The 14,255-nt window shown below is 41.0% G+C and overlaps 1 protein-coding gene across 1 annotated transcript in view; it reads left to right on the top strand.

Moving 5' to 3' along the window:
* Nucleotides 1–14,255, top strand: part of UBR1 (ubiquitin protein ligase E3 component n-recognin 1) — a 105,186-nt gene that overhangs the window by 54,546 nt on the left and 36,385 nt on the right. The window contains exons 18-24 of the mRNA XM_015420081.1: nt 1,573–1,638; nt 1,734–1,835; nt 5,417–5,480; nt 8,635–8,759; nt 10,079–10,131; nt 11,947–12,049; nt 14,036–14,084. Coding sequence (XP_015275567.1) covers nt 1,573–1,638; nt 1,734–1,835; nt 5,417–5,480; nt 8,635–8,759; nt 10,079–10,131; nt 11,947–12,049; nt 14,036–14,084 — 562 coding nt within the window. The remainder of the gene's footprint in view (nt 1–1,572; nt 1,639–1,733; nt 1,836–5,416; nt 5,481–8,634; nt 8,760–10,078; nt 10,132–11,946; nt 12,050–14,035; nt 14,085–14,255) is intronic.

Below are 14,255 nucleotides of genomic sequence, written 5' to 3'. Positions count from 1 at the left end.
CCGGCCTTGCAGGTCCACCGCCGGGCCCCTCATGGGGCTCGGCAGTGGGGCTGCAAGGCCGGCAGTGGCGGCCGGGACCGTTGGGGGCGGGGTGTGTGGGCTTATGACACATTTCCGGTGATGTCAGGGGGTGTGGCTTTATGACACTTCCGGTGATGACAGGGTGTGTGGCATATGCTAATGAGTTATGCTAATGAGTTCCCCTAGCTCTTTTTTACGTAATGACCCCTGATTGCAAATATGCTTGTGCTTTACCTTGAATAAAACTTTTTTGGTCTTAAAAGTGCCACTGGACTCAAACTATGTTCTGCTGTTTCAGACCAAAATAAATTATGTAAATTTCACCATATGGGTTAGATTCAGTGATCCATCAGTAGTTCCGTCCTGTTTTCCCCTCCTCTCAGCAGTCCCTTCTGTCCCAGGAAAGCTGAGTCCCAGGGACTCATGGATTAATAGCCACTTTGGATAAGTTGGGAAAGGGGATGAAATTACCATCCTGCTGCTTACATCAACACAATTGGTGCTTATGGGAGATGCGGGGATGTGATTTTTTGCCCTCTTTGCATGGCAGCACCCCGATCCAAGTTGCTATTAGTTCATGCAAGTGGGAACTGGCAAGGACTTGTGGGAGGCATTTCATTTCCCCCTCACCCACTATTTCTCCTTCCCGTTTCCTGAAAGCCCCCATAACCTCTCCCCTTTCCCTGTTTCTTTTTCCCTTTCCCACCCAACAGCCAACCTACATTTATTTGCCTCTTTGTCTTCAGGTTTTCCTCTCCCCCCCCCCCCCCGAAGCCTATATCTGGGGAAACTATGGCCCAGTTGTGTGGTGCTAGCCACTGGAGAAAGCTCACCTGTATGGTAGGGAAACATAGGACAGGCCATCAACATCCTCTGGATGAAAAAAGGCTGTTCCTTCAGCTACAAAGAAAAAGACAAATCCTTTAAGAGAGAGCCCCCCCCCCTGAAATTTTGGGCAGCGGGGTTAGGGGTCTAGAGAACCTCCCAAATGTGACTCAAGACAGCTGCAGGGGTGGGAAAGCTCGAGGCTTCGGTCTGTCTCCCCCCAGTAGTAGTACTAGAGAAGTCTTCCGCAGCTTGAAAAGTGGCCAACCAGCCCAGTGGGCCTCAGTGATCATCACTCATCATTGTTGGACACAGCAGCCCCATGGGGAGCGGGGAGTAGTGTGGATGACTTCAGAGGAGAGGTACCCAACCCCCAGGGCAGGAACAGGGACCAATCCAACTGGACAGACACCAATAGAAGAATGGGGCATTGGGAAAGTGGAAGTTATCCCTCATGGACCATAGCAAGTCCCCCCATTTGGCAGCAGGAAACTCAGGCAGTGGCAAACATGGCAGCAGGGTCATTTCACATTCCAGTGCTTGGTCTCTTAAATGTATGTAGTTTTTGAAATAATTTGAAGCAAAAATATAACTTGGTTTTTAATTTAAGATTTTTGTGCATATATATGTGTCTAGAAATTAGCCATGGACACCCATTCCTAAAATATAAGGAGCTGGTCTGTGGATTAAACTTAATTAACTTGTTAAACATATTTTTCTTTTCAGATGTTTTATTATCAAGATGTTAAATGCAGAGAAGAAATGTTTGATAAGGATATAATCCTGCTTCAGGTGACATCTTTTGAACTTCCTTACCCATATAGTAACATAGTTCTTGTGTATTTCTTCTATTATTTAATTCTGTTTCATGTGGGTGTATCTGTTAGGTTGGTGCAGCATATATGGATCCAAACAGTTTTCTGTTGTTGGTACTCCAACGGTATGAACTGCTCGATGCTTTTAAGAACATCATGCCAACTAAGGATCAGGTAACCAAACCTATGCTATTTTCACAGATTAATCATGCACAAACTTCATGATTATACTTGTTCTGCTGCAAAAACAGTATTTTGCTTAAATGTAAACACAGTGTTTTATTGAAGAATCAGCATACTAGGCTTTTTTCATCAGATTGTTATTAATCTTAAAGGTTTGGATGAGACAAAACAGCAAACCACAAGTTTCTGCATGAATGAGGCTTGAACTTGAGCCTTGCTTGCTCAGTTCTTCCTCCCCTCTCATACAGTAAGCTGATTAGTTCAATTTTCCCAGCAGAGTACTGTCTCTCTGTTCAGCTATAATAACAAACTGTGAGCAGCTGCAGATGCAGCTAATTACCTCATCATGTACAACAGGAGAAGAGATCAAGTAAGCCTGCAGCTCCTTCAGGGTTGTTCATGAAGCCATAGATTGTGCTTTGGCATTATGTTATTTATTACTTATATTATTTACAGTCTTCCTTTCTCACTGAGACTCAAGTCGGATTATGCAGTGTACATCAATGAAATTAATAGGATGAAACAACCAGTAAGCAAGGTAATAGGATTAGGATTGCATAAATTAAAACCAAATAAAAAGCTGGTCTATTAAATGAGCCCATTAAAAATGAGCCTATTTTGGGGGTAGGGTGGGATTATAAATTTAATAAATAAATTAATGATGCAGAAATTACGTAATAGTATCTAATAAGCCAATGACTTTCTAGATCAGTGTTTCTCAAACAGGAATCCAGTAACTCCTGAAGGTCTGCAATTATACACGAGGGGGTTCACAGCCATCTAGCTAACCTGAAAATGAAACCCTCTCCATTTTCTCAGAATGGAAGTGGGCACTGTACACCTTGGAGGGAGGTATACAGAATTAGATTTCCCCTTTTTTTGAAGGACAGGAGCTTATACAGTTGCTGTCACTGAAAGCTTCCAGAGCACCATCCAGGGAAAAGTGCTAAGTAGTTGCTGGTATTCAATAATTCAGCCCTATGAACTCTGAGTAGTACCAAGGAGGTACGGTTCCAATGTAATCCTCAGTTACTTCTGGCATTAAATTGAATTGGTTTTCAATCTGTTTTCCAGTTCAGAAGATTTCAGTATAGGGAGACAAACACCATTCCCAATAACTGTTTTCAGCTGAGTGATGTTCATCTTTTTTGGGGTTTTCCCCCTTCCCTATTTCTATGAGCAGGTCTGAATTTTCTTCTAGGCCCCTTCCTGCCCCTGTTGAGTTGGCATTCTCTAGTCATAATTAACCAGTAAAGAAGTTTCTTGCTATGCAAATTCTCTCTAATCAATGGGTGAAATTGATAAGAATTTGAATGACTCTTGAGTTATGGCCCGTAATGGCCAGAACTAGGCTTGTCCCCATTTTCCATATCTGCCAATCCCTTTTGTACCTGTTGTACAATCCCTTTTGTACCTGTTGTACCTGCTAGTTTGGAAAGAAAGCCAGCAGGGACCAATCAGGACACTTAGAGGGAAAAGGAAAGGGGAGGAACAGAAAGGAAAAATGCTATATAACTGGTGCTTTAGTCCTAGAGGATTGCAGAGGTGTTGAACTCATTTGTTATGAGGGCCAGATCTGGCATAAATGTCACTTTGTCGGGCCGGGCCATGTGTGCCATAAAATGTAACACAAGGTACTGATGATATCAACTTTATTAAGATGATTTTAGATGTTGAATGGCAATAGCAGGGGTGATTGGATTAGGTGTGATATGCAGATGGGTAGTAGGCATGGTAATGAGACAGGAAACCTAGGTCTTAATTTGGTACAGGAGGATTCAGGGAGTTTAGAAAGAGAGACTACTGAACTGCAACTGATAATGAAGCTCAAGACAATGCATTCTCCTAGACTGAATTGAGATCTAGGTTTCTTCTCTTATTACCAATGCCTGCTATTGTCATTTGTCATCTGAAATCACTTCACTCTCCAAAATATAAGGACAGATGGACTCGGATTCTAGCTGTGTCTGAAGAAATGAGCAGTGATTCACAAAAGCTCCTACCCTGCCACAAATGTTGTAAGTTGTTAAGGAGCTACTGGACTCTTGCTCCCTTTCACTAATAAAGAATGCAAGCTGTGCTGTTAGATTTTTTCCACCCCCATCTGTTAGAACTGGAAAGAGGGATCTTTTCAAGTGCCATGGGACTCCATCTCTCTCTTTCTCTCTCTCCCTCCCCCCTCCCCAGGGGAGGGGGAGAAGCCCTCAGCCAGTCAAGAGAAGGGAGGCTTGGCTTTCTTTCTCTCTGCAAAGCAGGAAATAGGAGAAACTCAACAAAAGGAGCTGCGATGCAGGAAGCAGCAAATTGCCAATTGCTCACAGGCCAGATAGCAACCCTGCAGGGGCTGGATCTGGCCTGTGGGCTGTATGTTTTGACACCCCTGGTTTAGAGGTTCCTTAGGCAGTTTAGGTATCTTGTGCCTCGAGTTGCTTCAGGTAGAAGTGGGCTCTTCAGAGTGGTGATCTAGTGTCACATACACTGGTTGATGGTTCTCATATACAGTCTTTCTGTTATTTGGAAGGTGCAGGGAAGGCTCTCATATAATTTTTAAAAGGTAGGAAATCTGTAGAAAAAGTAGCATCTTTTGAAGTCCAAAGTAGTCTGGCAGTTACTGGTGTTTTCTCTGCTCTAACGCAATATAGTATGTAAAAAAACTATCTCCATAGCTTTGTCTCTCAGTAAATTACATTTGTATAAAGCTGATCCTGAACATGTCCAGTTTACTTTCCCCCTCACTGTAAAATAAACCTTTCCCTTCTTGTGTTTAATCTAAATTCTTTTCCTTGGTATTAAGGATAGGAAAGTTTCTGTGCTTCAGCAAAGTATGGGACAGAGTACCTCAGGGATGGCTAGCAGCAGGTCAATAACTGTTTCTTTGGCCTCTTTCATAGGTTTTTTTGATGGTGTGACAGGGAAGTCTGATGTGGTCAGTATTTCCCAGTTAACCCACAAATCAATACATGCTGCCATTGTGAGGACACTGGCACTAGACTGAAGGGGGGGATCCTGATAAAAATATTTATTCCCCTCTGCTGTTACCCTAGCTCATCATGTGACCCTACAGAACCAGCTTCCTTCTGAAACCTTAACTTGTAGGCCATGTTCAGATAACAAACATTTTTCTTGTTTCTAAAATATATATGCTAAAATTACATGATTCTAAAATGTGTATGATAAAGATGAATTCTGGTGTGTGCAACCATGGGAGAGGGGGGATGGCTTGGGGCTCTGCAAAAATCCTTTTAGTCAAAGTGGGGATACTTGGGTTGCTGCAGGTTGAATTCTTCTGTTTCAGCCTATGTTGTCTGCAAATGTACTGTATAGCTCAAACACCATAACACTGTAATGACTAAGACTTTTTGCATATGATTCTTGTATACATCAAAAATAGGACCTCTACAGTAGCTGGCAGACCTAATTTTGCGATGCAAGTTCAATCTTGTTTTTTACATTTTCGTTCATAACGTAATCAGGCTTGCATCAGTTAACCTTAATCTTGCATTTTTCACATTACTATATTCTCCCAAGAATTGGATTGGTTTCTTCTGAGTAGTTGTTCTTTAAATCTACAGGACTTGAATAAGCAGTGTAACACACTCATAGAAGAAATGCTTCAAGTTCTTATCTACGTTGTAGGTAAGAAACATTTGCCTACAGGAAAGATGAGGTCTAAGCCTTTTTTCCTTCCGGGTGGTCTATCCTTCTGTTCAGAAAATCTGATCAAAAGTAGCTTCTGTCATTCACTCTTTGCTTGCTTGTTTCCTGTAATTCTTGTTGCATGACTGCGGTGGTTTAACAGGCATTCCCCCTCCTTTACAAAATCCTGCACCTCTGATTGAGAGCTGAGGGTGACTTTTGCCATTCATTTTACAAATATCAAGTATAACTGAATACTTAATATCTAAAACAAATGTACTCTGTTTATTAGATGGGCATATTTCTTAACTACTTCATGGTTTCTGTGCATCACACTGATGAGCTTTGTGCCTGTGCAAAGCAATAATTTCAGAAATGTCTAGAGCTATAACCATAGGCATGAGCTTTAACCACGTGTGCTGGAGAGGGTAGAGTTGCACAGCTGGTTAGTTCCTTTTTGTTCATCACAGCAGTAACAACATGAGGAAACTTCTCTGAGATTTTACCTCATTTTTTTCTTGTTTTTCTCTTCCCAGGAGTAAATTTCTTTGTCATACACATGGGAGCCTTCCAAGAATCAGGGAGCTCTCCTCAAGGATTCTTAGGCCTTTTGGCTGATCTGTACTGATCACCTATGGTGAAGGTCACGTCATTCAAAACATCCTTTGAAAGAAATAGAAGTGTTTCTCCACCTTTATTTCACAGCATGGATTAGACACATCCATGTGCTTGCTGCCCTTCATCCTAGAGTGCCTGTTCCAGCTTTGGTGTCTGGGTCTGGCATGCTTTTCTCTCAGATCTCACCTGGCTGTCATCTCTGCTTCATGGCCTCTAATTCAAGTCTATTGTCTCAGCCAATGGAGAAACAATTTTTCCAGGGCCTTGTTCAGCTGTATCCAGTGTAGCCTTCCATACCTTCATGGGTCCTCACCCAACTCATGAGCAAGCTTTTTGAACCCATGGCATTCTGTACTCTTGTCTTCTGTCTCTTTCAGGGCTGCCTTTCTCAGCACTATCTACTCTCCCTTGAAAAGCATTGGAACTGTCTACCCTTAGGGCAGGCACATCCTTTCTGTGCTTTTACAGAGATAGATGGTTCTCAACTGTGATAACACCTTCTTGTCTTGGATGATGTCAGAATTCCATCCAGATCAGGACATAGCCCTGCCCACCGCTGATAGGTCGTTCCATTCCCTGGATGTCTGGTGAGGGCTGGCCTTCTACATAGATCACACTTCTTCCTACTGGAAGCAAACTAGACTTTTCGTGTTTTACCCTGTTAGAGGATTGCCTGAGTCATCTCAATGAATTAGCCACTGGATAAGCCTACCTAGATTAAAATCTACTACCATTTAGCACATAAAACTCCGCTTGCTACAGTCAAGGTGCATTTAACTAGGGCAATGGCTGCTTCCTCTGCATTTGTAAAGTTTTAAGAGGATAGCCTGAGTCATCTCAATGAATTAGCCACTGGATAAGCCTACCTAGATTAAAATCTACTACCATTTAGCACATAAAACTCCGCTTGCTACAGTCAAGGTGCATTTAACTAGGGCAATGGCTGCTTCCTCTGCATTTGTAAAGTTTATCTCTGTGCCTCAACTTTCACTGTGGTGCTGCCTGGATGTTGCCATCCACTTTTCTTAAGCACTAAGCCCTTAACACTAGGGCATGGGTGGATGCTTATTTTGGCTGAACTGTAGTGCAGTTTCTCTTCTGTCGATGGTGCCTGCACCCACCTCTAACTTGGTCAGCTTACTAGTTTTCATCAGTGTGATGCACAGAGGCACCAAAGAAGTAAAACCAGGCTGCTTAAATTTAACTGTTGTGGTCATATGTGCATTCACACAACCCAGCCTCTTTTCCGGCAACAGGCATTTTAAGATGCTGCTTTTAAGTTAGAAAGAACTGAGTGGTATAGGTATGACTGTCCCATCAAGCATTCATCATCTGAGTCTGTTCCTCTGGGGAAGGGGATTTTCTCACTTAAGTTTTATTTAGAGTTGTAGCTCTAGAAATTCCTGAAACTCTTGCTTTGCATGGGTGCAAAGTCCATCAGTGTCAATGCGCAGATACCCCCTTGATGAACAACAGCTGCAGGTAAACAATCTTTTTTTACAAGGCTTACTTCCATTAATACTTAATATTATCCAGTGTTACCACTATCACAAACGATCATAAGCTGGTTCCTGAGGCCCTTCTCAGATTACTTTGCAGTTGTGTATCCAGTGTTACCACTATCATAAACGATCATAAGCTGGTTCCTGAGGCCCATATAAAAGCCCCTTTCCTTGATAGTCATGTGGTCTACCATAATTCATTCTTGCAGTCACACCACTTTTGTTTCTCTAGTGTCCCTTATGTTGGTCCTATGATAGACTTGGAGTGGGTGGCTGTTTCTCTCCCAAAAAGAGCCTAGTTGAACTGATAGCTCAGGGATCTCATTGGATAGAATATTTGTCTGTTCCATGGATAAAGTTGTACTTCCAGAGACTGTTGATTGACAAGATTTCTATATAGCACTGCTTCTGGAAACTGTGTGGGAAATGGCTTCTGACGGTGGCTGATACTGGCATTAATGGTATATGAGGAATAAAAATGAAATATCAGTGGAAAATATACATCAGCTCTGTATGAAAGTCAAAATGCACATTTACTGATTGGCTTGCTATAAAACTGAGAGCACTGTATCTCATATTCCTTAAATAATACATTTTTATATTGATCCAATGCTAAAGTTCTCAAATTTAGCCTCAACAGATGAAGGCAGGTGGCTGAACTCTCAGGCCTTGATTTCTTGCTGTAATAAGGCCAAAATCAACAGGGAAGGGAAGGAAGGTTAATTGTAGGACCACTGTATAAAGGACACGGGGGGGGGGGATGGCAAAAATTAGTGGATCTGTTTATAACCAATCAGAAGGGGTATATATAGGTCACAAACCTTCTGCCATTGCACTTATTTAATTGGGGAGGTTGGGATGGTGCTGTTACCTGTTCAGAGTCCTGCAATGTTCAGAGACTTATTTGTGCCCCATTTCCTAGCATTTGGTGTTGCCTTTGGAGAACCATTGATCTATTGAACTGTTGGTGGTATTGTGTGAAAGGTACACTGCATTTTGAGTTCACTGCTTTTCCTCATTGCTTTCCCTGTCAGGAGAAAGATATGTACCAGGTGTCAGTCATGTGACAAAAAATGATGTTACTATGAGAGAAATTATCCATTTGCTCTGTATTGAACCAATGGCTCACAGTGCTCTTGCAAAATCTTTACCCAAAGATGTGAGTAGTTTCTTTTTTATCTTTTTCCTCCCTCCCTCCCTTCCAGAAATTTTAAAATACTTGCCCCTATCCAGAGGTTCCTTGAGGCACAGGAGCTCTCAAACATAAGTACATACTCTTCCCCATTTTCTGAGCATTGAGACTGAATATAAATGCATAATAGGCAAATTGACCTGAATGTGGAAACCATTCACACAGGGGACTCTGTAACTTGGAGAAGCCATATTGCTTTAGGTAACCTTGCACAGCATTGATATATGTTAGCTCTCTAGAAAGACGTATGCTAACATCCGTCAAATGTCCCCCCAGTAACTGAGTAATTGCATGTTTGCATTTGACATCCGTCAAATGTCCCACCAATAACTGAGTAATTGCATGTTTGCATTAAGCTATTCTGTGTACAATGCCATAAGAGAATAGAGTAGTAGAAAACAAATACAACTATTAGAAGTACTATACTTATTCAGAATACAGCTTTGCAGTTAGACTAATAGCTAGTTCATGTAAATCAAATCTTAGAATCTCAGGGTATTTAATATTATGAGATTTTAAATATGTGGGGCCTTATTTAATATTACGGGATCTGAAATATGTGGTGCTGACGCTCAAGTGACATTTAGGACTATTCAATTAAACGCTGTGTACTTACTGTTGGGTATAAATACAGATAAAGTTTTCCTCTTTAGCATATGCTGCAACTAAATTGCAGCAGCATTCTTAAAGATATCACAGCGCAAATACAAGATTGTTTCCTTCATTTATTTATTTATTTGATTTTTATCCCGCCCTCTCTGCTAAAGCAGGCTCAGGGTGACTTACAATAGAGGTTATAAATAAAATAACAATACAAATATCAGTATAAAATACACAGCATAGTTCTTAAAACAATTAACCTAACGATGGCATACAGCTATGGTAAAGTGCATATGTAAACATCCTACAGCAGTACAATCCACTATCGGCAGGCTCAGGCTGGAAATAGTGTTGGCACAGGGTATAGATGTTGAAATGCAGCTGCTTATCTAAATGCCTGGCGGAAGAGCTCCGTTTTCGCGGCCCTGCAGAACTGTGACAGGTCCCGCAGGGTCCTAATTTCTTCCGGAAGCTCATTCCACCAAGTTGGAGCTGCCACAGAAAAAGCCCTGGTCCTCGTCGATACCAGCCTGGCATCCTTCCTTTAACTGTTTGAATTGTTGCTGCATTATTTATATAACTGACAATAGTTAAAATATTTGTAGAATTAGGTAGACTTGACTTACTATTTTTCAGATGACCATATTTTCTTCTTAGTGCATTAGCATGTGAAATGTTTTTAACAGGAAAACAATGAGACTGGTATGGAGAGTGTCATACACGAAGTGGCCTTGTTCAAGTAAGCATTTACTCCTTTTCTTTCAGAAGTGAACAGATAGTGATGTGATCTCTTTGTCATGCTGCAACAAGTTTAATATGAGAAACAGAAGCTGGGGAACCACACAAACTCATGGGCAGGATAACAATTTGGAAATCCTCTGCCCATCTATGTCAAGATTCTGTATGCTCACAGAGAGCAGCAGGTCAATTTCTTCATCTCCTCCTATTCTTTGGTTCTCAGTTACTCTTAGTATTCAATGTCTGCTAAAGCATAGAACAAAGTCTGAGTCCAGTGGCACTTTTAAGACCAACAAAGTTTTACTCATATTCCATTCTCATCAGTCTGAAGTCATATTTTTAATATACTCTGAAAGTACAGAGTCCTTTGTTGGTGCTGGTTTCATAATTCACACAGTGGCCAGACAGTTTACTGTTAGATGTAGTAATCTGCTTTCAAAAATTCAGAGAAAAGCCAGCTTTCAGACTTGTGCACAGGCCTGAACAGACAGGTGGTGGGGACTGTCTGTTTCTTGGACACCAGAATACTAACTGTGTTTTAGGCAGTGGTTCTTAAGGACCCTTCTCAAGGTAGCAGAATATTTTTCCTATTTCAGTCTTTGTTTGGTTGCTATGGATCCTCTGTGTCAAAGCAGTTGCCAAACCTTTCCAGCAGCTTCAGCCTTCAGCCTGTAGTTGGCAGTGTGAGAACCATTAAGCTGCAAACATGTAACATCAGTCATGTAACTGGAAAAGTGGGAGCAAGTTATGGCCTTGCTGATGTCAAGGCCAGGGAAATGGAGAGCAGACTAAGACAGACAGGGCACGAAGCACAAGCTGAGCACCAAGAAGTGCATTATAGTGAGGAACAAGCTGAGAGTTTGAACCATTGAGGAATTCTCTCTATTGCTGAGCTATCTGGCCTTAACCTCTTGCTGTTATTTCAGCTTGCATCCACAGAGGCAGGAGTTACAATGTCCTTGCTTTCTATACATGCACACTAGCAGCAGATTCTTCCAGGAAAAAAGAACAGCAAAAATGCAGCTTTAGAAGGGCTTACAGACCAGCAGAGGAGGCTTCATGACCCACCTGAAGATTCCAGATCATGAGCAGAAGTACTACTGTCTTGTAGGACTCTGTGACAAGTTCTAGAGCACATACTTAGTTCACTTGGTTGGGCATCATACTTCTGCCTAATGCTTCCAGCACCTGCAAGCTACAAAATAAATTCAGTAATGATGGGCAAGCTGTCTTTCAAAAAAAAATGTCCATCCTGGTTGATCTTATGACTGAGGAACTCCTGATAAGCTTCTAAGGAATAATAGGGGTTCCTGGGAAATAGCTGGGCATCTTCTGTCTTAATTTCTATTATATAATCAAATAAATATGATCAGAAATAGCATAGTTTCCAGCTTTCCACGTTCTTATTTGTTGGATATTTATGATTTTCTCTTGTTCAGAGTGGATTAATGGAGAAGGTGGTTTCATAATTATGCAGGCATTGCTGTATGGTGCTTTGTAGGTAATAACCAACACTTGGGAATAGAAGCCAGTGCATATGAAACAAGATATAATATACATGTATCTAGTAGCCACAGGTCCTCCCACTACAGTGTCACCCAGGGCTAGGGTACAGGCTTACTCCTGGTGGATCAAAAATCCTTAGAGTGCTAATTGGAATCTTTATGCATCTGGTAGTATTGTCAGAATATGACCCCCTATATCCATATGCACCAAAAATCTCATTTTTGTTCTAAGACCTAAAATAGTTTCATTTGTTTGCATTATTGTGACTAATCATTAATTTTATTAATCTAAGTCAATCTTTTTAATAAAGAAAGCCAGGTGTATCGTGCCATGGAGTTTATGAACTGAAGGATGAGCGCCTCAAGGAATTTAATATGTTCTTTTACCATTACACCAAGACTCAGCACAGCAAGGTAAGAAACTATTACTTTTATCATCAAACACAGATAGGATGTGCATTTATGTTGCAGCCAACTGTGAAAGATGGAAAAGGGACAAGGGATGGAGAAGGAATGCTTAATTAAAATCAGTATGAATTTACAAAGATCAGACCTGTTCTTACCATTCTGGAAACACAGTAAAATTAACCTCAGAGGCTTATTTTCTGTAGGGGATGAGAAATAGAACTAGACTGTTGTAGTCTGTAAATCCAGACAAGAGACATTTGCAAATGGAAATTGTGTCCAGGCAGCTAAAAAGCAGCTCTTGGAATTTAATTAAACCTGTAAAGTTTAGGTCCTTCCTTATTATCCATTACCTCAAGGGATTAATTCCAATATAAAGAACCTGGGTTATATCCATCATGTTTGCTTAAGGCCAAACTAAATGTTACACTTTTTAATGAGCTGGGCCTGTGTTTCCCAAACCCAACTCACATTCCCTGCAGCTGTAATTCAGTTGTGGGGAAGTAATCCCTCAAGAACTACAGTGTCCCAATTCAGACTAGCATGGTAGGACAGGGTTAGGAGGGACATGAGCCTCTCCTCCATTCCATTTTCCTCAGCTGAAATAGCCAGGGGGAGACTCAAATTCATCTGACTCCTGTGCCATGGTCCCAGTCTGAATCAGGATCCTGCAGCTCTTGGGCAATTAGTTCTCTGCAGCTGCCATCTGGTTTTATTTGCCCTGTTGTGGCATTTGCATACTTGAAAACACTAGCTTCCATTCTGGAAGTGTAAAACTACATTTTGGCAACCTGCACATCACCCAAGCTTCAGATTATCAGTCACTAAGCCAACACCTAGAAGGAAACCATATCATTGTATGTTATGTGCTGTCAAGTCATTTCCAACTTATGGTAACTCTATGAATTAATAACCTCCAAAAGATCCTATCAGGTCTTTCAAACTAAAGGCCATTGCTCTCATGTTGGGTCTTCCTCATTTCCTGCTGCTACCTTCAACTTTTGCTAGCATTATCTTTTCCAGTAAGTATCGCCTTCTCACAATATGATCCAAGTATGATAGCCTCAGTTTAGTAATTTTTCACTTCTAGGGAGAATTCAGGCTTAATTTGATCTAGAACCCACTTATTTGTGTTTTTGGCAGGACACGGTATCTGTAAAACTCTTCTCCAATACCATACTTCAAATATGTCAGTTTTCCTCCCATCAACTTTTTTCAATGTCCAACTTTTGTATCCACAACTAGTAATCGGAAATACTATACTATGAATTAGCTTGATCTTGGTGTCCAGCAACATTGCTTATACTTAAGGATCTTTTCTGGTTCCTTCATGTCTGCCCTTCCCAGTCTCAATCTCCTTCTGATTTCTTGGTTGCAATCTCTCTTTTGGTTGATGATTGAGCCAAGGTATAGGAAATGTTGAACAATTGTAATTTCTTCACCATCAGCCTTAAAGTTGTCTGATTCCTTAAGAGTCATTACTTCTGCATTCTTGCTGTTCGTCTGTAATCCTGCTTTGGTACTTTCTGCTTTAGCCTTCATCAGTAGTCCTTTTACATTCACTGTTTTCTGCCAGTAATGTGATGTCATCTGCATATCTCAAATTGTTAATTTTGCTTCCACCAGTTTTCATTCTACCATCATTTAAATCTAATCCAGCTTTCCTTATGATATGTTCTGCATATCTAAGGAATTGTCAAAGCAGAGTTTGTTATCTTAGCATTCCCAGTTGAAATGTTAATACATCAGTTTCTGTTCATTGGTAGATGCTAAGAGGGGAGAGAAGCAATGCACTGGGAGATACATCAGTTTCTGTTCATTCTGTTCAAGAGGGGAGAGAAGCAATGCACTGGGAGTTTCTCTGTTACGCTATTTGATAGTTAAGCCTGCCTGATATACTTCTGAATGTACTAAATATCTTTCATGCATTTAGTCAAGAGATCCTTTATTTTATTGCTACTCCTGGGAATAAATTAGTTGACTCTCTTTTAACAGGCTGAACATATGCAAAAGAAAAGAAGAGTGCAGGAAAACAGAGATGAAGGTAACAGGTTGAAATTTGGCTGATTTACACGAAGTACAATACTGATAAAACAAGAATTTTGGCTCAGTTGATAACCATTAATGATCAAAGACAATGAAAATGTTGTTTACTGCTGAGCCACATATTTGCAAACAAAATGACTTAAAACATCTGGAGATCTGAGCTCCCTAT

The sequence above is a fragment of the Gekko japonicus genome, unplaced genomic scaffold (genome assembly GCF_001447785.1).
Source record: "Gekko japonicus isolate JY-2015 unplaced genomic scaffold, Gekko_japonicus_V1.1 scaffold27, whole genome shotgun sequence".
Lineage (NCBI taxonomy): Eukaryota > Metazoa > Chordata > Lepidosauria > Squamata > Gekkonidae > Gekko > Gekko japonicus.
This window is presented reverse-complemented; position numbering and strand designations above follow the sequence as displayed.